Here is a 25,830-nt window from a genome sequence, read left to right on the forward strand (position 1 = left end):
TGCGTCTCCTCGCTGGTCTGAGCCCCAAAACGTGGACCCCTGCGCCATGCCGTGCCGTGCCACCCCAGCTGCGGGGCCGCCTGCTCACGGGGCGCGAGCCGCGGGGTGCTGAGCCCCCATCTCATGCAAGGACCTTGGTTGGGCTGGTGGCTGCAGCAGCAGCTCAGGCCACAAGGACTGACCCCTGCCCCTGCACGGTCCAGCACCCCCAATTAAACAAGCCCACGAGACAAAGCCGACCAGGCAGGGAGAGACCTCCCTCCCCGTCCCATTTGCTTTCTGAGACACTGCTGCAATGCTTGTCTGGAGGCCCCTTCCCTGCCCGGCTCATCCCAGGACTCCCAGCCCTGGTGCTTCACGACGCAGCCGGCACTGCGACGCTCATGAGGACACAGAGTTGCCGCGTCCCCCCACCTCCAGGCATTGCCTCCCCCCAGAGGGATCACCCCCATGCCTCGAGGACAGATGTGGAGGACTCTGCTCCTGCGGCAGGTACTCACCAGCTGGATGCAGGCTGCAGCAGGTCGCAGGGTCGCTATAGGGCTCCAGCAGCCCAGCTCTGCCCAATTTATAGGGTCAGCCCCTTCCCCTGCAAGGCATGCTGGGAAAGGGCTCAGTGAGGGGGCAAACCTGCCCCAGGGGCTGGGGCGAGGGGTATCTGCAAGCTGCCAGGGTGAGGTGGCATTGGGGGCAAGGCTCTGCCTTGATATCCCAAGGTGCTGGGTTTGAGTCTAGGTCCTAGCCTAACTGCTGCCTATATGGGGAAGTGTCAGGGGCAATAATAATGCCTGATTGGGGTGCATGGGGTGCTCCTCTTCTCCCAGCCCTAAGTGCCCTGGCATTGCCAGCTCCAAGCTTTTTGCACCAAGGCAACACCCCCCTGCTCCCCAGTGATCGAAGGGACGGAGCTGCACAGGGGCCCAGCCAGCAGCTGGTGCAGCTCATTTCAAAAGAAGAATCCAGGCCCCATCCCCGCATGCTTACACCGCGACACATGGGCAGCAGTGTGCAAACCCCCCGTGCTGCCCAGCCTGGGAGCCAGGCACGCTTGCATGCTTGGCAGAGCAGAGGACTGGGGCATTGCAGCTGTATTATCGACCCCCAGCTCAGCTCTGCTGCCCCCAGGCCTAGAGATGCCTGTGGGGGGGCAAGGAAAGGGCACCAAGCCCTGGCTCTGCCCGTGACCTGGGGTGCACCGTGTGGCCCCTCTTTGTGGGAGATGCATTCGCTTGGTGCCCCCGCCCAGCACCTTGCTGCAGCCTCCAGCAGGGCAGGAATGGCAGGGCACTGCCCGGGCTCTGATGCACGGAAGGGAGATGGTTTGGCTCCCCTGGGCAGCCCGGCTGCAGGGCAATGGCAGGGAGAGGCCCTGATCCTGGCTGGGACCTGTGGGCATCACCTTGAGCCCATGGGCCGCCCCGGGCAGTGCTGATCCACGTCCAGAAAGAACTGGGAGACGGAGGAAAAGCCGCAGGTTTCTTTTGTGAGAGTAGAAAATACAAAAACCAACCGGAGGGAAGCTGGGGAACGGGGTGCTGGCTCAGCTGGGTAGGGATAGGGGTGCAGGCATGGAGCAGGGGCTGGCACACGGGGTCCTGCCCTCCTCCAGGCTCAGGATGATACTGGACACGGGGGCAATTCTCAAGGGGGGAATAATCAATAGGGGGAAGCCCCTGGTAGCTGCCTTGCTCCAGAGCGGGATCCCGGCTCATCGACCTTTCCTGGGCGATCCACGCAGCGACAGCAGAGCTCCCATCGCGGGTCCGAGGGGAGCAGCGCCCGTGCCTGGGCTGACCCCAGCCCCCTGCATGGGCGAGGACTGGTCGCCAGTGCCCGGCCAGGAAAGCCCCCGGGATCATGGTAAAAACAGGCTCATTTACACGTATGTACACATTTACAGGTGAAGGCATGAGCCAACTCCAGGGCGTGGTGCCCTCAGCCAGCTCCAGGGCATTACCGGTGCCCACTGGGATGCCGTTATGGACTGCAGGGGGTCACGGTCATGCCCATGGCCATCCACAGAGCTGTCTTGAGTCTTGCCACGGCCCTGCTCAGCTGGGCATGGTTTGGAAGTGGCACGAAGGCAGAGGCTCTGCTTGTCGAAAACGTACGTACAACGGGGCACAGGCGGCACCGGGTCTGAGTCTTTGGCATCTCCGGGATGCGGAGGCTGGTCCTGGCACCGGGTAGCTGCTACCCGCCCCCGTCAGGGTCCAGCTGCCCGCCCTGCCCTGCCGCGCTACCCCCGCAGCTTGTCGTAGTCGCTCACCATCCGCTTGATGTGGAACAGCTTGTTGCGCAGGGACTTGGTCTCCAGCTTCTTGGTCTGGTAGTCGGGGCTCTGGAGGAGAAGCCAGAGGGGCGGGGAGGGGGTCAGAGCCGACGGGGGCAGTGGGCGCTTGTACCCAAAGGGCCGAGCCATGGAGGGGGATAAGAGCCTCCTACTGCTCCTCGCTCCCCAGCTGCAGACTCGTGGCTGCAGGACCCCAGGCCTCAGTACCCACCACGGTCAACAGTTCTCTATGGGTTTGGCCCGCTGGGCGCTTGGCTCTGGAAACTGGCCCGTCTGCACTGCGCAGCCCCCCCAGACCCGGCTCCGACCCAGCCAGGTTGCAAACAGGCTCTGAGCCCTGGCTGCCAGCGCTACGGGCACAACCCGCCAGGCTCTACCGGCTCCAGGGAAAGTGTGTATCTGCCCCCGAGCTCAGCTGGCCTGGCTCCCATGCCCCGTGGGGAGCGGGCAGCAGAGCAGAAAGGGCTCTGCAGCTGCGCCCCGGGCAGCAGACGGGCAGGGCTGGCGCTGGGCAGAGCCACGCAGGCCTCTCTGCCAGCAGGACGGTGAGCTGGAGCATGCCGCTTGCCCGGTGTAACCGGACACCGCGGCGGCCGGTGCACGGAGCTGTAACCGGAGCCGGGCTTGACCGCCGGGTCACGGGTGTGTATGTTACCGTGTCATGTGGATGCACAGGGAGTGTGGGGGTGAAGGGGGCTGCTGCCAGGGCCAGTACAGGGCCCTCATCCTTGCCCCATGTCCACCCTCATTGCCCCTGGCTAAGGCACTTTGCTGCTAATAATAGGGGGCTCCCAGCCCCTTGGGGGTCCCTGACATAAGGTTTGCTCTGTCCTAAAGCTGCAGGGGGGAGAGACCCTGGAAAGGCCCAACCAGCAGATGTGGAGGGCTCCAGGGGTGCCGTGGAGGTTGCATCCCCAGGCTGCAAAGCCAGAACAGGAGAGGCCGGGGCTTTGCAGCAGTTCTTCTCAGCCCAGGCGTTAGAGCTGGTTTATGGGACACGCTGGGTGCTGGCAATGCCCTGCGGGGACACGGAGACTGCTGTTCAGGGGGTGATTGGCGAAGGGGCATCACGGTGCATGGGCTGCTCCATGCCACGGCCCGTATGCACGCAGCTGCTCCTGGGTAACTGGAAGCTGCACCACAGCCCTTGGGGGAAGAGGGGCAGACGCCTGGGGTAAAAAGCAGGCAGGTAGGTAGGTCCTGCTGAGGGGCTGGTGCAGGGCAGAGCCCCAGCACCCTCTGCTCCACCATGGCTGCTTGTGGGATCGCATCCTAGAGCTCATTAAGGTGAATGGCCGTGCACCCAACGGCACCAGCTACAGTGGTGGGGGGGGCACAAGGGCAGCCTCTGTGTGGGGCACGTGGCAGAGAGGAAAGGGGACAGGCAGCACAGCAGCAAACAGAGCAGGGAGCAGAAAGCAGAGCAGCAGACCGGGTGGAGGAAGGGGATCGGAGTGGCTAATCTGTAGCCCTAGGGCAGAGCAGAGAGAGACAGGGGAACTGGGGGTGCTGGCAGACCGGGGGAGCTCACCCGCTTCAAGTCCTTCAGCCGGTTGTACTCCTCAGCAACGCCCTGCGGGAGACACGCGGGAGGGACACGTCATGCGCTGGGCCACGGGGCTGCCACAGGCAGGGACCCACCCCGGCTCCCACGCCCACGGGCCCTGGCACGGCACAGCACAGCGCTGCCTGCGGACGTGAGCACGGGCTGGGGCACAGGCACCGGCAAATCCCCTCCGGCGTCCGTGGGAGCAGGATTGGGCCTCGGATCAGCCCCGTGTGGGTCTGCTACAGACCCCGAGCCACGAGGGGCTCTCACTGCGGGTGCCCGCTGCAGCTGCTCTCTTCCCGGGCACGGGTCGGGCCCGAGTCCCCCGGGGGCAGCACGGTCTGCTCGTGGCTTGGGGAGGGGGCTGGGAAGGCACCAGTTTGGGAGCCCAGTTCAGCTCCTGGCTCTGCTGCCAGTTTCCCCAGGCATGGCACGGCCTCTCTTCAGGCCTCAGTGTTGCAGCTCTAAAATGGGCGCAACGCCTTCCCTGTGTGTACACAGTCGGTCCATGCAAGGAGCAGGACCAAGGTTGGTCCATGCAGGTGCTGTGGGCCCAGCCCCGAAGCATTCCCTGTAGCTAATCCACCCCAGGACCTCCTGGAAACCCCGGTCGGGCCTGGTACCTGGTACTGGGGGCTGTCCTCCGAGAGGCTGTCCAGCTGCTTGCTCAGCTGGTTCAGCTCATCGTTGATGTTGTCCATCTCGGCGCAGAGCTGCTTGTAGTGCTTGAGGTCCATGTCGAACTCCTGCTTGTACTCCTGCCGGGCACCGTCCGAGGTGATCGGGGGGTACACGCTGCCCAGGGAGGGGAGACAAACACACGTCGGACTCTGGAGCTCGAGCACGCGGCGCTTGGTCCCCAGCGTGGCACAGCTGCGGGATCGTCAGGCCCAAGGTGCCCCCAGTTTTGGGCAGACGAGACTATCCCCCGGGCCAGTGGATCCCCATGGCTCAGGGAGGGAAGGACGGAGCCAGCACGGCGTCCGGCCGCCCCGCTCACCTGCTCCACTCATCCTTGTCGCGCTCGTCGCTGGACTCCATGGCCGTGGTGTAGTCCGTCTCGTACTGCGACTCGTCCAGCTCGGGGTTGCGCCTGCGGCGCCGGCCCCGCCGGGCGGATGGCCGGCTGGTGCTCTCCCGACCCTTCTCCTCCAGCGTGCTGGTGCTAAAGGTCGTAGCCAGCTGGCCCTCGCTCACGGGGGCAGGGGAGCTACTGGGGGAAGCCACGGGTCAGGCTAGATCCTCCAACCCCATCCCATCAAGCAGGGGGTCCCGATCCAGGTGCGAGCCCCCCATATTAGTGGGTGGCAGCATGGCAAGGCTGGAGCGAGACCGGGAAGCCCAGCTCTGGGCCTGGAGAGGCTGGCTGCCTGCAGCCTGTGGCCCCTGCACCCCCAACCCAACTCTCCGGCCCCCGGCGCTGTTATCTGCCAAGACGGGGCCCCCGAGCGATGCATCCCAGCTGCATCAGGGCGCAACATCTACCCGTGGGACAAGGTGGGGGAAGGATTCGGCCCCGGGCCCCTGTGCCAGGCAGCCCACCTGGCGGTGTGGTAGTTCTCGGGGACATAGTAGGTGCTCGGCGGGGGCGGGTAGCTGTAGGCGCTGGGTGCGGCGTGCACGGGGCTGGTCGGCTTCTCGGAGTAGGCCAGCGTGGCCGTCTCGTCGTGGGTGCTGGTGCCATTGGCGACGTTCTTCACCTGGGAAGCGGTGAGGGGTGGGAGGCTCAGTCCGTGCCTGGCCGAGACCTGGGGCAGCCTCGGGGACCAGGGGAAGCAATGCCAGCCCCTGCCCGAGGGAGCTGGGGGGGATGGACTAGCTGGGGTGCCTGGCAGCTCAGAGGGGTGGTAGTAGCGGGGAATCCAGGGCTGGGGGTGAAGGGTCGCTAGCCCACCCAGCCCTGCTGTGCACACAGCAGTGGGAGAAGAGGGGCCGTGCACCTGGTACGTGCCCCGTGCCCGCAGGAGCCGGGCGCACAAAGGCATTTCCCCACCGAGAGCCTTCTTATCAGGCTGGGCGGAGGCGTGATAAGCTCACACACCCCCTGGGCAAACAGCCCCTGCCACCGAAACTGCCCCACCCTGCAAAGAGGGTGGGGGGGGGGGGGGGGGAGCTGGCACTGCTCCTCCGGGCACAGCTGCAGTGTGGACCTGCTCTGGGCTCCCACGCATGCCACGCACTGGGCAGCCGGGTTGATCCCTGGATGGGGAAACTGAGGCACGGGGCAGCCATGTGGTCTGCCCAGCTCCAGCCGAGCTCCCCCCAGCCCAGTCTCTCAGCCACCCTTTGCCACTTTGGGACCTCGCTGTTGCGAGACAGGAGGAGAGGGGCCCGTGGCTGCTCTGGGGGAAGTAAGAGACCCCAGCCCGGAGCCTGGGGGTCCATGGCTCTGACTGCACCCCAGCCCCACTTCTCTGCTGCGCCAGGCGTGAAGGGGGGACGGATGAAGGATGCCTCTGCTAATGGCCCTGCCTGGGAGGCAGAAGGGGGCTGGGGAAGGGGCACTCCCGGGGACAGGGCAGGGACGGGGAGATTCCTCCGCCGAAGGCAGGTCCAGCCCAGCCCAGCTCCAGGGACACGTCCTCGTCCTCCTGCACAAGCACCCTGCAGCGGCCGGTCCCACCTCCCACCAAAGGCATTTCCTAGCCCCGCCGGAAAGGCGCTGGGGGCTGCAATGGGATGTGCATGGGGCTGGGCCTGGCCACGGTCACGTCTCGCCCCAAGGAGGCCAAGGCATGGGTCGGGGAGGGAGGCAGATATCTTAAAGGCTCGGATGTCCCCCCACTGCTTCCTTCCTTCCTTGCTGGCCCTTTGTGGCCTGCCAAGAGCAGCCCTGTGCTGGGAACGGGAGCAGCGCTCCTTCCATGTCCTCGGAGAGCGGGGGAGGAGGGTGCTGGGGCCTGGGACCAGCGCTCGCTTCTCCCTGCCCAGCTGCATGACCTGGAGCCAGACTCCTGACCCCAGCTCCAGCTGGTCCCGCGGCTCCTGGAGGACAGGCCGCCCTTGAGCCGCACTTGCTGTGCCCACGCGCCAGCGTTGACGCCCTGTCGAAGGTCGCCCATTTATCACAGCCCGGGCGATAACCAGGGGACAGGACGTGCTGGCTGCACGTTCATCTCCCGGGTGCTAAAGACAGAGCCCGGGGCTGGAAGGGGACCATGCCCTTCCCCAGAGCCGCCCCAGCCCCGTTTGCACCACGGTCGGCTCGGGGCTGCTCCAGACTCCTCCGAGCCAGCGATGTGGATGCTGGGAGCAGGGTCCCACGGGGAAGGTCACAGGACCTTGGCAATGAGGCCTCATACTGGGGGGAAATGGCTTCACGGCGCGGCCCCTTTCAGCTGCCTGCAACCCCCCAGCCCGGCATCACCTGTGCCACGGCTGGCCCCGGCCGTGTGACGCTGCCAGCCCAGCTGGGCAGGGAAAGCGCTGCGGGTTAATCATTGACCAGACCGAAACCGGCCCGTGTGCAAGGCAAACACCTGCGCATGGGGCAGGCCAAGAGCAGAGCAGAGAGCCAAGTGCCAGGCCGACCGGATCCGACCAGGTAGATTGGCCCGGCCCTGCCCTCGACAGCCTTCCTCCACAGCCCAGCTTGGCTCCCGCCTGCAGCGGGTCAGGAGCGGGCACGCAGACGACCACTGCAGGATTTAGTGTTAGCCCCCTTCCCCTCCGAACCTGGCAGCAAACAGCTTGCGTGTGCATGCTCTGGCCGGCCCAGGTCACCCTACAACAGGCACCAGATCCCTCAGCCAACCTGAAAGCCCCCGAAGCTGCGAGGAGGTGTTGACTCTGGAGCCTACTGATGACGGCCTGCATGCCCATGCTTTTAACTGCTTCTCTGCTGGCCGGGACTCACCCACTCCTCCACGTTGGGGCCCTCCTGCATGGCCAGCGGCTTGTCCCAGTAGATGTTCGGCTTCCCATACTGCCAGATCTTGCTGCGGGTCTTGTGAGCGAAGAAGCAGACGACGCAGAGGATAATGACGATGAGGAACCCGCAGACGATAGCGATAGCCTGGAAGAGAGCAGGGGACCCCCTCCATTAGCTGGGGGATCTGCCCCGACCCCCACCACCAAACCCAGGACCTGCTGTGTTGCACCACAGGCCGCTCCCAGGGAGCTAAAGGAGGAGCTCCATGACACGCTAGCAGCAGGAGGTTGTTGTCCTCTGCTCAAAGGACCAGGCACACACACCTAATACACCCGGAGAACTTGCTCCAGTCCATACAGAGGGGCCAAACGACCATGACTTCAAACACGACTCAATGAACAGCCGGGGGGGGGGCTGCCCAGACCCCTGGGAAACACCCACTCGTACCTCTTCCCTCTCAGAGGTCAGCAACAAACCCAGCTTTGAGGCATATGGGCCGAGGGCCTGGGCCAGGACACAAAACAGGCGTGACATTCCCCCAAGGCAGCTGGGGGTTGCTCATTCTACGTGTGGGGAAACTGAGGCACAGAGGCGCGTGCACGCCCGAACTCCTCCAGAGCCAGGAAAAGAACCCGGGAGTCCCGGTGATGCACTAAACCCACCGGCCACCCTCAGACGACGTGGCAGGGAGCAGCCGAAAAGCACACAGCTTGTTCCTGGTGCGATGTGTGTGAGTGTGCATGCGTGTGCATGCAAGGGTGATTGATTACCCAGGGCTCCCAGCAAGGATGAGTAAGTGCAAGGGGCTCTGGGGAAGCCCCCGCATGGGTCCCCCCGGCCCTGGCCCTGCCTGGGCAGCAGCAAAGGACCCAGCTCCTCCTGGCTCAGGAATGTGGCGGGGCCAGTCGGTCCTGCTGGGCGCGGGGCGGTGCCAGCCGCCCCACCCACCTGCTCCGATTGTTTCTCTCCCTCCCCACCACCGACCGAAACTGGCTCCAGAAACCCTGGCTTGTTTTTTTTATCCCGCCGCCTGTCCCGCTCCTCCCTCCCCGGCTCCGAAACCGGCTCCCGGCAGATGCAAATACAGGGGATGACATAGATGGATGCACCAGGAAGGGATAAAGGGAAATCAGTGACCCAGACAGAGAGAGAGAAACAGGGAAATCACAACCCCAGCGGTCAACAATCTCAAGCTAAATAAATAATGGGGGGGATGCTACATTTTCCTACAAATCCCGCTTTGTTTCCATCCAGGTGGAAGTTGGAAAGAGAAAGAAGGGGACAGAGCAGTGGGGAAAACCCCCCGGTTTGGGGTCACAACTGAAGGAGAAAGAGGGCCCCTCGGCCAATGCTCCCTCTCCTTATTCCAGGCCACCACGAAAGGATCAAACGAAGACGAGGAAGGAAGGAGGGACCCGGGCTCACCTCCTGGGGGTCCACGGTGCAGTAGTGGTACATGTACTGGTTGAGGTAGGCACCGCCGGTGGCATACATCTGGTTGCACATGGTCAGCATGGGGTTGTAGGAGTAGCTGCCCGACATCTGGGCCTGCGGGTTGACGCCCATGATGTAGACGATGGAGGCGATGAGCATGAGGAAGGCCAGGATGGCGCAGAGCACGATCACCACCAGGTAGAACTTGCGGGACCGCGACCCGCTGCCCTTGGTGAGGCTGGCCACGAAGAGCCCCAGCAGCGCCAGGAAGCACAGCACCGACATGGCCATCATGAACCCGTTGGCTGCCCGCGGGTTCGTCACCCCGCCGTAGTAGCCCCCGTAGCCGCCGTAGCCCCCGCCGTAGCCCCCGCCGTAGCCCATCGCCCCACCGTAGTAGCCCGTCCCGCCGTAGTAGCTGCCCATCCCACTGCCATACAAGCCGCTGTAGCCCAGGCCGTACTCCCAGGCCAGGGTGGAGGCCACGCAGGCGAAGATGGCGACGCAGAGCAGGATGGCCATTGCCTCCAGCACCCGCACCACGCCGGGCGGCGAGCTCCACTTGTAGAAGTGCTGGGGCACGTCCTCAATGTAGTAGGAGCCGGGGGGTGGCGACTGGGCATCGTAGCCGTACTCGTCGCCCGGGGGGCCGTAGGCGATGGGCGCGCCGTCGTAGGACTTCTTGCTGTACATGGCGTAGCACGCGGCAGGCACTCAGCGCCGGGGACCAGGGATGCGGGCGATGCCGAGCCTAGGTGGAATCACAAACAGGCGGTGAGGCAGGCGTCTCACCCTGCCCCTGATCTCCAGGGAGGTCCGGGGCACGTCACCCTGGAAGGTCCCAGCCAGAGAGAGGAGCCACGAGGCAGCCGTCCCCGGAGAACCGGGAAACAATCACAGCGGTATTGACAGGCGCTGCCGCAGGGGCCCCGGCATGGGAGGCACTTTCGCCTTGCGCAAGCTCAGCGCACGCAGGAACACGGAGGTGGTTTCCTGTGTTGGTTAAGGACACCGTAAGGTGCCGTGCCCGCCTGAGCTGCCCAGGTCAAGGTGCGTGCCTGCTGGAGGGACTCTGTCCTCACACCGCGCCCCATCGGCGCCATCGAGAATCCTTCGCTCGCTCTCACCCGGTGCTCCCCGGAGAGAGATCACTCTCCCTGCAATCTGCCAATGGGGAAACTGAGGCACAGAGCAGGGCAGGGCCAAACCAGACCCAGAAGCCCGGGGGGCCGGGTCCCCATGCCACCCCCAGCAGCATCAACCTGCCCCGAGAACAAACCTGAGCAACAGATAAGGAGGAGGAATCAAGACAGCCTCAAAGCGCGCCTGCGCCCCCCACGCGTCCTTGCTGCAGCCGCATCAGGTGGTTTCAAATCCTGCTGACGGGAAGACCCCGACTGTTTTATTCCAATTAAAAATCTCACGCTGGGGCAGATAAGCCAGTACATCTGGCCAGGAGGGGTCTGTCTTGTTTTACGGTTGAACCCCCAGTGGAAGTTTTCATGTACGCAGCATCAAAGACAAACGGGGGTGGGCACATCCACCCCGACCTCTTGTCTGAGGCCGGACCGTCCCCGTCCAAACCACCCCGGACACGTCCTCGCCTGACCTAGTCCTGACACTACACAACAGGCCTGCACTCAGCTACAAGGCGCGGTGCCCAAACCGCCCCCTCGAGCGCCCGAACCACTTCTGAAGTTAGAAGAAAAGCAGCAAGCAAGGAAGAGAGCTTGCAAAAAAAAAAAAAAAAAAAAAAATCAAAAGAAAAAAATCGCTAAATTGCTGAAAATCAGAGGAGGAGGAAGGAATAAAAAGATGAAAGGGCCGAGTCCTGGAGCATTGTTGCTGGCCCCGGCTCTGTGAGCATGCCAACAGGCAGGGGTACCTGCTCACGTCTGCTCCCTCTGCCCACTGCTAGGGGTAGGGGTCCAAAAAATGGACCCACCCTCACTGGGCACTGCCGGGGACCCTCGGTGCTGCATCAGCTGGGCCCGCGAGAGGCTCCTGGCACCCACCCCTAATCCCAGCCCTGACCCCGCGGAGCCCCTCACCCACTTCCACGGTGCCGGGGTCCCCTGTCGCTGCAGCCGCTGGAGCAGGAACGGGGCTTGGGCCTGCGGGAAGAGACTGCCCCACACTCCTGCCCCGGCTCCCACCTTGGTGGCTGCAAGGCTCCCTCCCTCCTCCTCCTCGCCTTCCCGTCCCAGCCTGGCTGCCTGCCCATTCCCTCCCTCGCCAGGACAGAAAAACACAAGCAGGTCGCACCCATCTCCAAGCCCTCGACTTCCCCCAGCCGGTTCCCTGTTTACCTCCCTCCCTGCACGAGGCTTTGGGGAGGTTTCCATGCAACCCTTGGATTCAGCAAAAACAAGGCTCTTCCCAGCACAACACCCTGGTTTGGGTTCAGCTTCTCTAGGGAAGGGCTCCTGGGCTCGGGAGAGGAAGGAGCGGGGATTTCTGGGCACAGAGGCCCAGCCGAGACCGGAAGTGGCTTGGTGCCTGCCGGGCACATCTGGACACGACAGAAACCCACATTTGAGCCCTTGCCCCCAATCTGCCCAAGTGGGAACTCGAACTATGCCTGCCCTAGCCCCGGCGAGGGCCCCGCACCCTGGCACAGGGGCCGTTCTGGGGCAGATGCCCCCTTGCTAGGGGTCTGGAAACAAAAGCCTCCTGCAGGTTGCCCATCTGGTTTCAAAACCAAAGTGCAAAACCTTCAACCTTTTTTCTTTTCTTTCTGGGCAACGCAGAATCCTGCTTTTCCAGCCCCAGCCGTGGTGCCAGGGGCTGCAGAGACACACGGAGGCAGACTGCCCTGCTCCACAGTCTGGGTCGACTGAGGGCAGAGATGAAGGGTGTACAGCCAGGAACCCGGGAGTCCTGACTGCCAGAGCAGCATCCCCTGTGCCCGTGCCAGAGCCACAACCAGAGCCCACCACCCTGCCCTACGGCAGCAAGTCCAAACCCCATCCACCAGCTGGACGCGGGAGAGAAGAGAGGGTGGCTCGGGGGACGGCAGCACCAGGGAGCCCCAAGTAGACCCCACAGTGCCAAAGCTGGCTCAGCAAGGCATACTGGGGGCACCAGCAGCTGACGTAGGTAGTTCACCCCCGAGATGTCCCCGAGGGACATGGAACAGGGGTGACCCGTCAGCCAGGAGCACGGGCTTCCCGGGGGGCTCTCCCAGCCACTGGGCCAGTGCCCGCTGCGGGGCCGGTGCAGCCACCTCCGCCCCCATGTCCTTGTCCTTGTCCGCACACTTCTGCGCTCACACCCCTCCGCAAGCGTCCCCCTGGGGAGCGGGGGGCGACCCCCGGCCACTGCCGGACTGCAGCCAGTTACCCCCAGGCCGGGCCGTCGGGCAGGAGAGCCGCGCGCTGGCGTGTCGGATGCGGAGCGGCCCCGCGCCGGTCTCCGGCAGGCGCTGCAGCTCGCTGGACTTTGCCCCGGAGCCCGCAGCGCCGAGCGCCGGCCCCGCGCCAGCCGCCTCCTTCCTCGGCCGACCTGCCGCAAGGGCGCTGGGGGCGGGCACGGGGGAACCCTCCCTCGCGACCGGGGCGGGGGCTCCGCGGCCTCTTAGGGCTTTCACCGCAGCGAGACAAAGCCGTGGCCGGGAGGCTGGGGCTGGGGCTGGTGGAGCCGGGTGCCCTCGACGTGCCCACCCTCCTGCCCCACGCGGGCGGCTCCAAGCCCCTGGGGCCGAGGCCGGTGCAGGGCGCGCCCCTTCCCTGCCCCCGCGGAGGGGCTCCCCTGGACGGCGCGGCGCGGCCCGGCTCACCTGGACGGCGCGGCGGGCGCGGGCGACTGCGGCGCGGCCCGGCTCACCTGCGGCTCCACCCCGGCGGGCGGGCGGGCGGGCGGAGCCGGGCGGGCAGCGCCGCCCCCACGAGCGCTCCCGGCCCCGCGGGGCCGCTCCTCCGCGCGCGGGGGCTCCGCTGCGGCCGCCCGTCGGGACCCACCTGGCTGCTCCCGGCCCGCGTCGCTCCGAAAATGGCAGCCGGGGATTAGTGCCTCGCAAGGGCACCGGCCCCCCCGTCCGCCCGCCCGCCCGGCACGGCCCTCCCCCCGGCCGCAGCCCTGGGCGGCACAAGGTGCTTTGCTTTTCTTTCTCAGAGGCATTTTCTGGCTGAAACTCCCAGGTTGCAGCAGGGCGGGGAAGGAGCCAGGCACGGGGGAGCGACTTCTGCCCCGGAAGGGAGGGCTCCGGCCCCGCGCCGCTTTCTACCCTGGCCTGGGAGCCAAAGGCAGGGGAGGGTGGGAGTAGCCCTTCTTCGCTGCCGGCCGAGGCCCTGCCCGAGGCACCGCTTTGCCACCCACTAAACACCTGCTTGTGGCACACAGCTGCGGTCAGCTTTTATTGCACAGTGCAACAGCACACTGCTCCAGAGCGCAGCTGGGGGCACGGGGTGCTCATCCAGCCTGGCTCCAAGGGGCGCGCAGCCAGGCAGGCAGGCAGGCAGCACGGTGCGTTCAGGTGACTCCCTCCGAGACTGCTGCAGCACCCACTTTGGTGCCCGCTGGGGAGCGTGGGGCATCCCTGCTGGTGGGCCCAGCCCAGCTGGCCAAGAGGGCAGAGACAGGACCTGCCTGCACAAGCCGGCAGTGTGCGTGGGATCCATGAAGCCACGGGTCCCATCCCCTTGTCCTCTCTCCGCTTGAGCACTCAGTGCGCACCAGGCCAGCCTGGCAGCTGGAGCAGGCAGTCCCAGGGCCAGGGCAGGGCTGCTCCGTGCCACCGCCCCAGCGCCAGCTCAGAAGTACACAGAGCCCTCTTTCGCCGTGCAGTCATAGTCCTGGATCTGTGCCTTGAGGTGGGTGAGCTTCTTCTTCAGGTAGTCGCAGCGCTCCTTCTTCTCCAGGAAGGCAGGATCCTGCAGGGCCGGAAGGGGCAGGCCTCAGTGAGGGCTCAGGGGAAGCTGGGATTCGGCCCACCCCAGCTGGGGAGAGCTGAGCCCCATTTGTCCAGGCCTGGGCCCTAAACAGCTCATGCTCCCCGCAGAAGAGAGTGGGAGCACTGGTCCAGGACACTGCCCCAAGCCCTGGGGTGGGAAAGCCAGAGTTGTTCCCACAAGGCTGCAATGCCAGGCTGCTGTGAAGCACAGGGGCTGTCCATGCCCAGCTGCCACGAAAGGGACCTCTCGTTTTAGCTACCACAAGGAGCCCTGGGCTGTGCCCACCGCAACAGGCCCCTCTGCTGCAAAGAGCCTGGCCCAGGTTTGGTCAAGAGCCACAACCAGCCGAGCTTCAGCCAACCCCGCTTCCAAAGGGGATCCTCCGAATGCAGAACAAGGCTCTCCTAGCTCAGGAGAGCATCCGCACTAGGATTTATTCAAGGAGAGCTCCTGGGTTCCTCAATCCAGATTCAACGTTGAGTGTAGAAGGGTCCTGAGACCTGGTGCAGCACGCGCCCTCCCAGCTCAGCTCTAACCCTTCCCACCCCTTTGCTGGAGGTTGCAGCTGGGACTGGGGGAAAATCCAGGCCCCTACTCACATTTCTCTTCTTCTTGTACTCCTTCCAGACATTGGAGACCCGGCTCTGTTCCTGCAAAGCACAAAGCAGCACGTGAGCAGCAGAGCAGTGCCCCGCTGCCCGGCCACATTGGCCATGCCTCGCTAGGCCTGCTCTTTGGTGGAGGAGAGAGCAGAGGGTCTGGGGCCTGGAGACGGGAGGAACCTGCCTCCAGCTGAGACATCACAATGCAGGCAGGAAGGCTGCTTAGTTCTCTAGTAGCTGCCAGCTCAGATCTTGGATGCCAGAAAACTAAAGCGCTTCCTGTTAGGCAGCAGCTGTTCTTGTGAAGGTAGCTAGCAGCCTTGGAGGGGGTCAATACCACGGGGGTATCAAAGTAGTGAAGGGAAGGGGTAAATTCTCCATAGACTTGTCCCAAAAGTGCTGTCAGGGAACACACTGCAGACCAAGTCAGGTTAGTGGGTGCGCACAGACACACACACGTGCATGAAAGCTGGAGTGCAGGAGAGCGGGCACACACACACACAAGCTGGGTGTGCATTAGTGACCCAGATCACTAGCCTGGCTTTGTCACCAGCCTCAAGTAGTTCCCATTGCTCCCACAAGCCTGGGTTTCCTCCCCGAGCGCATTTCGAGCCTCCAAGGCTGCTAACACCCTGGAGGGTCATGAGGGTTTGACTTGCACCAGCTTCCACCAGGCAGCTGTGGCAGGCGCAGAGCCCAGCAGCCCCGGTCCAAGCCAAACTTCCCGAGCGCCGGCAACTCCATCCATCATCTCTCGACAGCTGCATGAGCCTTGGCCGCTTCCACTCCAGTCTAGGGCTCCTGCCCAGGCCCCCAGCACCAGGTCTGCGGGCGAGGGGCCAGCCCGCTGCGCTGACCCACCAGATCAGACCAGAGCCCTTGCGGGGGCTTCCCCCACCCGGGACCTAGCAGGAGGCACCGACCTGTCTGCTGAGCGCGCGCCGCGGCAGCCGGCCCATCATGGCATCCAGCTCCTGAAACTTCTGCAGCGCAGCGCGCACCTCGCCGTGCAGCTCCCGGTACTCTGCGTACTGGTCGTTGAAGACAGCCTTGTACTTCTCCCTCTCCTCCGGGCTGCTGATCGCCGGGTACTTCCTGCCCAGGGGTTAAGAGGGAAGACTCGGTTCATCCTAGCAGGGGTTAGAGCCTGCTAATGGGGCCAGGGATGGGGTGGGAATAAATCAGAGATGTGTGGCAGGAAGGGAGGTGCCTGCAGCTTGGTGGGGGCTCAGCTATGGGAAGATCTGGAGACCCCCAGAGAGACAAAGCCCCTTGAGCGGGGCACTGCAGAGACCTATGGTAGAGGCAGCCCCTGCCCCACACCCCTTCAACAGGAAAGGCCGATGAGCCCCCAGCTGAGACGCCTTCCTTGCTGTTACCCTGCTATCCATGCCACCCAAGTGCCCCCAGCCGAGGCCAGAGCTCTACATAGGAGCAATGCACCTGGGAGAATCAGCCCTAATGAGAAATGAGACTAATTAACCAGTGGAGGACTGCACCAACGTGGTGCCAGGACCACAGTGCTGCCCTGGAGCTGGCAGCGGTCGAGCCATACAACTGCTGCGCAGGCCCTGGCAGAGATGGGCACAGTGCGACCTCTCTCCAGCACCAGCACCCAGGGCAGATTAGCCGTTGCCTGCTCCTGGGGCAAGAGGCCACTACTTACACCACATAGTCTGGGAGGATGTGTGGCTTGGGTGTGTGACCCGTGGGGATGGAGCAGCTCATGGTGGCCGGCTCGCCACCCTTCTCGGAGAAGCTGATGCACTTGGTGACCTTCGCCCGCTGGCTCCCGGGCACCACCTCATCCTGGAAGACGATGCGCTTGGATCTTGCTGGCAGCAGGACTGGGCTGTGCTTCAAGACAAGAGGGAGGCGTGAGGCTCAGTGTTATGGGTGCGATGCCACACCAATGCTGGGGAAGGGCTGAGCTGGGGTGTGGGGCTGCCCGTGCCAGCGCCGGAGGGGGCTGTGCACAGAGCGAAGGCCGGGAGGAGAGGGGCAGGGACCCCCTGTACAATAAGCCCCCCCAGGACTGGAGAGATGAGCCATCTCCAGGCGCATCAAGAGCCCGGCTGTGCTCCGACAGAGCCACGTCTCGGCACTGCGGAGCTCCCGCGTCCCCGGGTCGACGGGACGCTAGGAGAGCTGACCTTGCAGGGAGGCACGAGAGGGCGAGGGGTCTCCTGATGGGGACTCACCGGTGCCTCAGCAGGCTCCCGGTGCCTACGCGCCGTCTCGTGCCTCCACATCTTGAGGCAGACCAGGGCGCTGGCCAGGTATAGCAGGGCCGTGATGAAGAGGAGGGCGAGGGCGGCCACCTGCCCCCCCGCCACACGGCATAGGGCAGCAACGAGGGGGCCGCGGGAGAAGAGGGAGTAGCAGAGGCCGCCGCGGGTCACGTCGTTGACATAGACGGTGGCGGCTGCCAGGTAGAGCAGGAACAGGGCCAGGTTGATGCCGAACTCGGCCAGGGGCCACCAAGGCGAGTCCAGCAGGATGGAGCGGTAGTACCGGGTCAGGCCCAGGCTGAGCAGGGTGACCGTGACCAGCCACGCCAGGCCGGCCGCCGTCAGCACGAAGGGCGTCATCGGCTGGTAGTAGCCGTCCCCGTAGCCCGCCCCGAGGAGCCCGCTGTCGACTAGGCTGGCCCCGGCATAGTCCTTCTGGATGTAGGCACAAATGCACGCAAAGACCATGCCCCCGCACAGCAGCTGCAGCCCCGCCAGCAGCCGCAGCAGCCCCGGCCAGGACTTCATGTAGGCGTACTTGCGGCGATAGGCCTCCAGCTTGGCCTCCTCGCTGCACCAGGCTGGGGGGCTGCCGGAGGGAGGCATCACCCCCACCGGCTCTGCCTTCGGGCTGGACCAGGAGGGCTCCTGGGAGCTGCTGTCAGAGGCAGGCATGAGCAGGGGACTTACGGGTGGGGAGCGCGGCCGGGCACGGGTCAACGGGGGACACGGCTCGGGCACTCTCCTCCATTGCTGGAAAAACCTCTTCCAGGACCGCGGGACGAAGCGCCGCACAGGCTTCAACGGGGGTCTTCCTGAGCCACGGGGAACGTCTCCCACCGCAGGCTGGGCTGGCCGGGGGGGTGCCGAGGAGCAGGGCGAGTCGCTCCCGGTGGGGTAGGGCTCCCCAGACACCCCAATGGAGGCTGGCGAGACCCACGTCAGCCCCGCGGAGCTCAGCAAGCTGCCCGAAGCCAGGACTGGCCTTCTCTTCTCACGGTTGGCCGTGGCTCCAGGGAAAGCGGCATTAGCCATGTGTCCTCGGCTGCTCCGACCCAGCCACGGGGGCGCTGGGGGTCCTACTCCTGCTTCCTGCCCCAGCCGGGGCCCAGTGGAGCTGGAGGGAGGAAGGAGGAAGAAGTCAGTGCAACTGCAAATGGCATCTTCGCCTGGAGCCCCTGAAGCCTGTGCTCTGCTGGGCAGTGTTGCCAAGTGGCTAGAGCTCTGGGCTCAGTCTGAGCCCTGCCACTGACTGTGTGGGGTATCCTGGTATGTCACTGCCCCCGTGTGCCTCAGTTTCCCCCTTGGCTGGGTTGACCCAGAGCCGAGGGTTGCTCTCCCTGTGCACATGGGCAACACCAGCACAAGGGGCTCCGATCCTGCCCTGGGCCTCTCGCTGCTAGTGTGACAGGAGCCATGAGCCAGGGCTTGGCCTGGGCCCCGTCGCGCCTTCCCTCCCGCCCGTCAGTCCCTGCGAATGGCTTCCAAACCTCAGACGCTGGCAGAGCTCCCCGGCTGCTTGGGGCAGCATCGTGCCCCACACGCCCCTTCCCTGCAAGAGCCCAGGGTGGACTCTCCCCCTCCGTGCACGGGTGCAGTCTGTGCCCCCGGCCCCACCAGCACCCCGGGGCTGCGCTGCAGCAATGCTGCTTTTCGGCTCCCGCTGTTGAAAGGTGAGCAAATTCCTGGGATACTTGGGATGGCTCCCAGCGCTTCGCCCAGCCCTCCGGAGGGACCGAGCCTCTGGCACATAGGCAGGGAGCAACGCTGGGCCAGCCCCACGGTGGCAAGCAGCCCTCCAAGCCAGGCAGCTGCTTGGAGAAAGGCCTCCCTGGCTTTCACCCCAGGGGCCGGGGCCAACGTCCCGCCCGGGCCTCCCCATGCTAGATCTGTAGTCATACTTCTGCCTTCGGCGTTGTACAATGAAAGCAGCACAAGGCAACAGGCAGGGTCCAAAGGACGGGTTGCTGGGTGTCCGCAATGTGCATGCAGCTCTTGGCAGTTCACGAGACATTTCAAGGGAGAGGACCCAGCCTGCTAAAGGCAGCGCTCAGCACCCTGCGCAGAAGGCTGGCACCAGAGTCGGGAACACCTTCCTGCCGTTCCTCCCAAGAAGCCCCGAGGGAGCAGACCCCTGCAGCGGGCTCGGGCTGGCGTGTGGCAGAGGGAGCTTTGCAGGGCAGTCTCATTGTCACAGCCCCCCTCAGACTCCAATGCCACCCCAAGCCCCAGGGCCATTAGCCCGAGTGGGGAGACCGTGCCGCAGGGACCCTGGATCTGTCTTACCCACGGCTTAGGGGCTGCGTGGCACGGGGGTCTCGTGGCTGCTCCTCATCCCCAGCGCCGGTCCGGGCGACGTCGGGCACCGCGCGCGTCCAGCGCAGCCGGGATCTGCCTCTGGTTAAACATTAACTGTGCAGCCCACGGCCCCGCTGCCAGGAAACGCTGTGTGCAGAGCCAGCAGAGCCTGGCTCCGAGCGTCAACAGGATAAGGCCTGCGTGCGTGCGTGTGTGCATGCGCATATGAGTGTGCAACCCGGTCCTCCCAGCCAGGGCAGCAGCAGGGCTTGGCTCCTGGACTGTTCCCCAACCCTGATGTAGGGGACCTGCTGGAGGAGCGTGGCCAGCTCCTGGCGGCAGCAATAGTAGGCTGGTGCTGGGCACTGCCATGAGCCGGGCAGGGCGTGGACGGCTGCTACCCCCTGCTGGTCAGGCTCTGCACAGCTCCAACACGTGACAGGGCAGTGGCTAACGAGGGTCCTTCGTTAGCATCATCAGGGCTTTGTAATCACAGAAGCTGAGGGTGGGAAGGGACCTCAGGAGGTCACATCCAGTCCAACCCAGCCATCTCAGGCTCATCTAGGCAACGGAGGTCAGACCCAGGGTCGATAGTCTGGCAAGGGCACTGCGGAGGGGCAGCGCAGCAGAGCTGTGTCAGGCTGGTGTCCAGGGCCCAGGACATACCCTTGCCCCAGCCGAGCAGGGAACACCAGGGCTGCCCCAGGCCGGGCAGGGACCAGCCCCAGGCCGACAGACCCAAGGGGCAGAGGCGCCTCCGCAGAAGCCCAGACCCCAGGACCTGGCTCAGGTGCGGGGTCAGCCGGCAGAGGGTGCTGCGCCCCCACGCTTCACATCCATCCATCTGTCCCTGCAGCCTGCCCGCTCCTGGCAGCCCGCCGGCCGGCCGTCTCCTTCACACTCCGCTGCTGGCCACTCGCCAGGGAGCAGAAGCCACCAGAACGGAGGGAGAAGCAGGAGAGAGAGAGCTGCAGCCCAGCTCTGAACCCCTGCCTGGCTGGGCCTCGGGAGCCAGCCTCCCCCAAGCAGCCAGGCTCTGCCTGCAGCCCCAGCGGGGCACGAGGCTGCACCCGAGCACAGCGCTGGGGCTGCGCAGGCAGAAATGCCCAGCTAGAGTCAGTCCCTTTCCCCAGGGGGGTTACAGCTCCCTGCCCCAAGCCAGCCAGCCAGCCAGCCAGCCTGCCTGCCTGCCTGCTCTGCTCTGCTCTGCTCTGCTCTGCTCTGCTCTGCTCTGCTCTGCTCTGCTCTGCTCTGCTCTGCGCATCACCGCCTGCTCTAGAGCTCACCTCCCTGCAAAGCCTGAGCCCTGCCAGCCCTCCCTGGCCTTAATAAGGACCAGCCGCAGGTGAATGTGATGCTCTCCAATGCATCTCCTACACCTGCTGTGCGACTGGCCTGCCTGCTGTAGGCCAGCGGAGGGGCTGGTCCCAGTGACTGGGGGGACTGGGAGGGTGCAGCTGCTGGAGCCTCACTCTGAGCACTGTTCGAAGGAAGCCGTGGGGGTGGTGGGGCCTGGCAGGCCGTGGTCAGACATGCCCATCCAAAGGGGAGGTCTGCACCTGCACAGCAGGTATTTGGCTCTTTTAGGGTCACAGTTGCTGCAGCAAGAGGTGGGGAGTGCTGCCTGGGGCCTGGCCTAGCCCCAGGTCCCCAGCTCTGCCCATGCCCATGCCCATGCCACTCCTGCTAGCCCAGTCCTGGGCTCTCCTGATCCACGCTGTGTTTTAGGAGCTGGCTGGAGCAGGGCTCTGCCTTGGGGCCTGGCACCCCGTGCATGGACATGCCGCCTGCCCGAGCCAGCCCCGGCTCCTTCTGTATGGCTGATGGATGAGGGAGGTGCCCAGAGCCTGGATCCTGGAAGGGAAGGAGAGCTTGGGGGCACGGGCGGTCGCAGCATGAATAGGCCGGGGACCGTGGGGGTCCCCATCCCTGTCAGCAGCCATGGTTCATGTCATGCCTCATGGGCACCACAGCTCTGGGCTGCCCCAGCTGCAGCCAAGAGCCCCTGCCACTGGGCTGCATGGGTCCTGGCAAAGGGCAGGGAGGGGGGCAGCCCCTGCAGCCCTCTGGGACCCCAGCCTCAGCCCCTCCTCCTCTGGGGCTTCCCCCACCCCCCAAAACAAGTGTGCCCCAGCTTGGAGGGATGAATGGGGGTTGCAGAGGCTGGCGGGATGCCGTCAGGTCTGGGGGATGCTATGTGGACTGTGCAAAGGCCCAGATGGGGGGGGGGGGGGGTCTACCCCAATCTGAGCCAGGTGTACACTGGACGGGGACCCCCGACAGCGCAGAAGCCAGGTGTCCGCAGGGCACGGAGAAGCAGGGTTTTACCCCAAGGCTTCCCCACGCCTTCCCAGTCCACCTCCTGCCCAAGCCCTGCTCAGCCCCAGGACAGCAAGGCAGGGGCCCAGCGAGCCGCAGGCCCCAGATCCGACGGGGCTTGCAACCCACCCCGGCTTCCTCCACCTCGTCCTCGTCCTCGTCCGCACCGCCGAAACAAGACACCGGACACAGTGTTCAGCTCTCGCTTTATTAGGTTTCCCTTTCTCGAGTGCTCCCCAAGCCATTCCTCCGGGGAGGCTGTCGAGTCCCGGTTCTGGCCTGGCCCCTTGGCACCCAGCTGCCCAGGGAGAGGATGTCCGGCCCAGCCCTGGAGCGAGGCAGGACCCGGGGGCCAAATCCCCGCATTGCAGGCAACACTGGCACCAGCCCAGCGGTACCCAGATGCACCAGCGTAAGCCCTGGGGCCTGGCAGCATCCAGGCTGGCCCTGGGCATCCCTCCCCTACACCCCCGCGCCCTGGCCAGGGGTGGAAATCCTAGCACAGCTTTGCAGCTGCTTACAAAAGCACTTCAAACGTGCCCCCCTAGCCCTCCCTCCCGCCCTCCAGGAAATCACAATGGAACGGTCTGTCCTGCCCTGGGAAAACAGGTAGCCCGTCGAGGCCTCTGATTGGCTGCGCCGGCCTTCGACATCATGGGTTATTCCAGATAGAGCAGGGTGGGCTCCATTCATAAATACAAGGGAGCAGCCCTGGGCTGCTCCCTTCACCCTCCAACGGGACCCCCGCCCCGGCCACACAGCGCGCCCCCTGCCCAGACCACGGGGGAGCTCCAAGTCCGGGATGGACCAGACCCTCCCCCCCACCCCCAAATCGGACTCCAGCCCCAAAGCTTGCAGCGGGCCCCTCCTGCTGCGATGAGCCCACAACCTCTTCCCTCCCCCCACCCCCGCATCTCCATGCGCTACAAGATGTGGTGCTCAGGGCTGGTCAGGGGCCAGCTGAGGGCCTCGGGGCTGGGGTCTGTGCCTCGCTCCAGCCTTCTGCAGGGGCACAATGGGTCCACCTGTCTCCTGGGGGGGAGGTGGCTGCGAGCCCCCCTGCTCAGCCCTGCAGGCCCAGCTCCTCCAGGTCCCTGACTGCACCCGTCTGCCTTCAGGGGCTGTAGGGTCACGGCCGTGGTGCAGGGGACCCGCTGCAGGGCAGACGGTCCAAGGGGAGCAATTTGCTTCCTTCAGCCTGGGACCAGGGGGAACGCAAGGCCGGGAGCGCAGCCCTTGCCCCACTCCCAGACCCCCACGTGAGTCTGGGTGACGCTCCTCTCTGCACCCCAGCTCCCATCCCCTGGCCCCTGCTCCCCCAGGAATGCAGGGGACCCCCTCACCCCCACAGTAGGGCCCAGCTGGACCACGAGTCAGCCTGGTTCCCAAATGCCAGGCGGCCAGGAGCTGCTACCTGGGCCGGACCCCATCAGCCCACCCCGCCTGCAGTCCGCAGGGGTGTAATATTGCATCCGAGAATCTCACAGCATTAGATGGCGGTCAGCATCGTTGCCCCCATTGTACAGATGGGGAAAACTGAGGCACAGAGAGGTGAAGTGACGTAGCCAAGGTCACTTAGCAGCAGAGCCAGGGATACGGCCCCTACGTCGGGACTCCCAGGCCCTGCCTGGCTCTCACCACCGGGGAACCGTCCCCTTCCTGTATCTGGGCACAGAACCCGGGAGTCCGGGCTCCCAGCCCCCCTGGCTCTCACCACTAAACCCCCGCCCCGGAGTCCAGACGCTGCCCTAACCACTGAGCCCCGCTGCCGCTTGTCCCACCAACGCCTTCCAGAGCCACGGCAGCTCTGGCTGCAGTCGGCTCCCTCCCCCCAACCCAGCCCTTCACCCCAAGAGAAGGGGGGGGCCGGGGCTGGAGCCGGGGGGGTCCCGGCTGCGGGGCAGCACCAGGCGGTGGCCGCGGCGTCGCTCCAGCATGGCCGACTCGAGGAGTTTGACTATACAGGGCTTTACAGAACAAAGCTACCAGGATCAGCCACACAATGGCCAGACATAGGTGGGCGCTGCGCCCGCCCGCCCGCCCGTCACCCGCTGTCCGAGGAGGTGTGGGGCGCGGTGGACGGCGACTTCCTCCGGCGCGTGGGGGTCCATGAGGAGCGCTCCGAGCTGTTGGAGCCGGGGCAGAAGCGGGCAGCGGTGCCCGTGCCTGGGCCCTGGCCCCGTCGCTGCTGCTGCTGCTGCTGGGTTATGGCTTGGGTGATGAGGCCCGGCAGGGCGTGAATACTGAGGCCCAGGGCATCGATCTTGCCCTCCAGGGTGCTGATGCGCTTCTCCAGGTCCTCGTTGCGCTCCTGGAGCTCGGACACCAGGTCATACATGACGTTCTGGGTCTGTGGGACAAGAAAGGGCAGTGCTGAGCGGTGCCCAGTTGGCAGCTCCACCGGTCCATCCCGGACCCATTTGCTGGGGAGCAGAGGGAGGTGCCCCAGGATGCACCGGACCTGGGGATTGAACCCGCGAGTCCTGGCTGCTGGAACGGCTACAGCCTCCTCTCCCCGAGCTGGGCGCAGAGCCCAGGAGCCCCGGGGTGCCGCCCGCAACTCGGGTGCCTGGTGCCAACCGGCGACCGCGGCCCGCTCACCTTGGCCAAGTCCACCAGCGTGTTCGCCTGGTCGTTCAGCTTCCGCTGCTCCATCTTCACACTCCTTAATCTAAAGTGAAGGGAGAGGCAGGGGGTCAGTGCCATCCCGGCAGGACGGCGGGGTGCCTGGGCCGGCCCCCCAAGGGACACGCAGTGCAGGGGACCCCTGCGAGCGCACGGGGCTCCGCTCCTGACGGGCTGCTCCCTCGGGAGCGGGGTGCCCTTGCCAGAGCCAGGGGACGGGGATGGGAGGCCAGGGGCAGGCTTCTCTCTGCACCCGGCAGAGATGGCGCACGGGACCCCAGAGCCTGCAGCCAGGAGCCCAGCGGCTTCCCTCTCCCCTGCTCTCCCTACCCCGGCAGCAAACCCGCGGCACGGCCCCCCTCTCGCCCACGCCGGGCAGGGGTCACAGCAGCCAGCCTGAACTCTGCCCAGCTCGTAGCCCATCGCCATGTCCATCCCCACACCGCTGCCCCCGTTCCCAGCTCCTTCCCTGCGTGCCAAGCCCTGCTGCAAGCCCCCCACAACACCACCAGCCAAGGGCTGCAGAGTTTCGACTCGGGGGCTTTGGAGTTTCGACCAGGCAGCTCATGGAGGGGCCAATGCTACGACGGCTGGCTCTAGCCTAGCCTTTGCCGCACAGCCGCATGGCTGCGTGGCTGATGGGAAACCTGGGGTCACCCGGTCGGAGCCCCTGGATTGACACGGCAGGACACTTCTGGAGCGGCTCCAGGGAGAAGCCCCGCAGGGTGGGCAAGGGGGGCAGCTCCCCTGCTCTCTCCCGCCCCGCGGCACCGGATGGGGCAGGATCCCCCGAGCACGCGACATGAAGCCATGCACACACAGGGTCACGTTAGAGCCCGGCAGCTCCCGCAGGCCACTTACTTCTGAGCTCTGGAGGGGCCGGGCAGAACAAAGACAGAACACAACACAGGTTTAATAACACACGAGCCCCACGCACGCGCCCACCCGGCCCGCGCCCCACTCTCACACAGAGGCCCAGCCCGCCGCTACGTGGGCCTGGCCTGGCCGAGCTCCCTGCAGGGGCCGAGGCCTGGCCAGCACCCGGCTGCCCAGGATGCAAGGCCAAAGCGTGCACGTGGGGTGCTGACCCCCACGGACGATGGTTTGGGGGGTGCACAGCTGAGAGACAGGGCAGGGGCATGGGGAGGCTGCATCCCCGCGGGAGGGAGAGCTAACTGGTGCCTACTGGAGAAGCCAGCAAGATCGGGCCCTAATCCTGGCCCTGTCTTGACCACCTGGCTGGGTCTCGGGGGGCTGGGCCAGCCCAGGGCCCCGTGTAGCGGGGTGCAGAACTGCTGTGACTGTGACCTTTAGGGAACCTACCTCAGTTTCTCTCTTCATGGGCCAAGAAGCAGACCTGCACCCTCTCCCTTTGGGTCCTGGGCCACCTACCCACCCATCTATCCCCATGCACACCCACCTGTCCCCCTGCTCCAGACCCGGGGCGAATGCTGGGGACAGCAGCAGCAGCAGCATCTCCCCCGCAGCCATGGCTCCCCTCCCCACCCCCGTGCAGAGCAGGGCCTTTCTGTGTGAGCGTGCATGAGTGTGAGGACGCGTGCATGGGGGGGAGGGCGTGCGACACACATCACGCGTGGGAAAACAAATCGGAGCAAAGCCAAGCCAGCTTGCAGACGGAGACCGGGCAGACACGGGTGCCCCCCCACCCTGACCCCTGCCCGGACAGACAGACACAGCAGTGCCCCGCAGGGTGCT

General features: G+C 65.4%; 3 protein-coding genes across 9 annotated transcripts in view; all 3 read right to left on the reverse strand.

Annotated features, from left to right (window-relative positions):
* Positions 1 to 1,462: 1,462 nt before the first annotated feature.
* On the reverse strand, positions 1,463 to 13,060 carry LOC102562338 (occludin). Of its 6 annotated transcripts, none has more exons than XM_059719863.1 (8): positions 12,926 to 13,060; positions 9,139 to 9,898; positions 7,699 to 7,857; positions 5,385 to 5,542; positions 4,843 to 5,055; positions 4,466 to 4,637; positions 3,825 to 3,866; positions 1,463 to 2,341 (listed from the first exon to the last, which is right to left on the reverse strand). In XM_059719863.1, exons 2-8 carry the CDS (start codon positions 9,838 to 9,840, stop codon positions 2,240 to 2,242), a joined length of 1,548 nt encoding a protein of 515 aa, XP_059575846.1. In that variant the 5' UTR covers positions 9,841 to 9,898; positions 12,926 to 13,060; the 3' UTR covers positions 1,463 to 2,239. The 6 variants fall into 6 exon arrangements, with proteins under 6 accessions (XP_059575846.1, XP_059575851.1, XP_059575848.1 ...); XM_059719868.1 differs by having other exon boundaries at positions 4,843 to 5,052; positions 12,926 to 13,057; XM_059719865.1 differs by lacking the exon at positions 12,926 to 13,060 and adding an exon at positions 12,490 to 12,627.
* Positions 13,061 to 13,475: 415 nt separating this feature from the next.
* OCEL1 (occludin/ELL domain containing 1) lies at positions 13,476 to 20,474 on the reverse strand. Of its 2 annotated transcripts, none has more exons than XM_019488912.2 (6): positions 19,163 to 20,474; positions 16,843 to 17,989; positions 16,308 to 16,498; positions 15,565 to 15,736; positions 14,639 to 14,689; positions 13,476 to 14,018 (listed from the first exon to the last, which is right to left on the reverse strand). In XM_019488912.2, the coding sequence occupies exons 2-6, from the start codon at positions 17,905 to 17,907 to the stop codon at positions 13,899 to 13,901; spliced, it is 1,599 nt and encodes a 532-aa protein (XP_019344457.2). In that variant the 5' UTR covers positions 17,908 to 17,989; positions 19,163 to 20,474; the 3' UTR covers positions 13,476 to 13,898. The 2 variants fall into 2 exon arrangements, with proteins under 2 accessions (XP_019344457.2, XP_006272196.4); XM_006272134.4 differs by having other exon boundaries at positions 19,159 to 20,474.
* Positions 20,475 to 22,380: 1,906 nt separating this feature from the next.
* Positions 22,381 to 25,830, reverse strand: part of KCNN1 (potassium calcium-activated channel subfamily N member 1) — a 29,312-nt gene continuing 25,862 nt past the window's right edge. The window contains exons 8-9 of the mRNA XM_059719566.1: positions 24,091 to 24,160; positions 22,381 to 23,839 (exon numbers count right to left, since the gene is read on the reverse strand). Coding sequence (XP_059575549.1) covers positions 23,534 to 23,839; positions 24,091 to 24,160 — 376 coding nt within the window. The 3' untranslated portion in view covers positions 22,381 to 23,533. The remainder of the gene's footprint in view (positions 23,840 to 24,090; positions 24,161 to 25,830) is intronic.

Source organism: Alligator mississippiensis, chromosome 16, assembly GCF_030867095.1.
Source record: "Alligator mississippiensis isolate rAllMis1 chromosome 16, rAllMis1, whole genome shotgun sequence".
Lineage (NCBI taxonomy): Eukaryota > Metazoa > Chordata > Crocodylia > Alligatoridae > Alligator > Alligator mississippiensis.

What these genes read in the sequence shown, in the direction of transcription:
- LOC102562338 (XM_059719863.1), bottom strand. Translation starts at nt 9,840, where the DNA reads ATGTACAGCAAGAAGTCCTACGACGGCGCGCCCATCGCCTACGGCCCC. An exon ending in GCACCGTGGACCCCCAGGAG is followed by an intron (nt 7,858 to 9,138) that starts GTGAGCCCGGGT and finishes GCTCTCTTCCAG; the next exon opens with GCTATCGCTATCGTCTGCGG. An exon ending in GCCCCAACGTGGAGGAGTGG is followed by an intron (nt 5,543 to 7,698) that starts GTGAGTCCCGGC and finishes ACCGCTTCCCAG; the next exon opens with GTGAAGAACGTCGCCAATGG.
- OCEL1 (XM_019488912.2), bottom strand. Translation starts at nt 17,907, where the DNA reads ATGGCTAATGCCGCTTTCCCTGGAGCCACGGCCAACCGTGAGAAGAGA. An exon ending in ATCCTCCCAGACTATGTGGT is followed by an intron (nt 15,737 to 16,307) that starts GTAAGTAGTGGC and finishes ACCCCTGGGCAG; the next exon opens with GAAGTACCCGGCGATCAGCA. An exon ending in AGTACAAGAAGAAGAGAAAT is followed by an intron (nt 14,019 to 14,638) that starts GTGAGTAGGGGC and finishes CCGGCCCTGCAG; the next exon opens with GATCCTGCCTTCCTGGAGAA.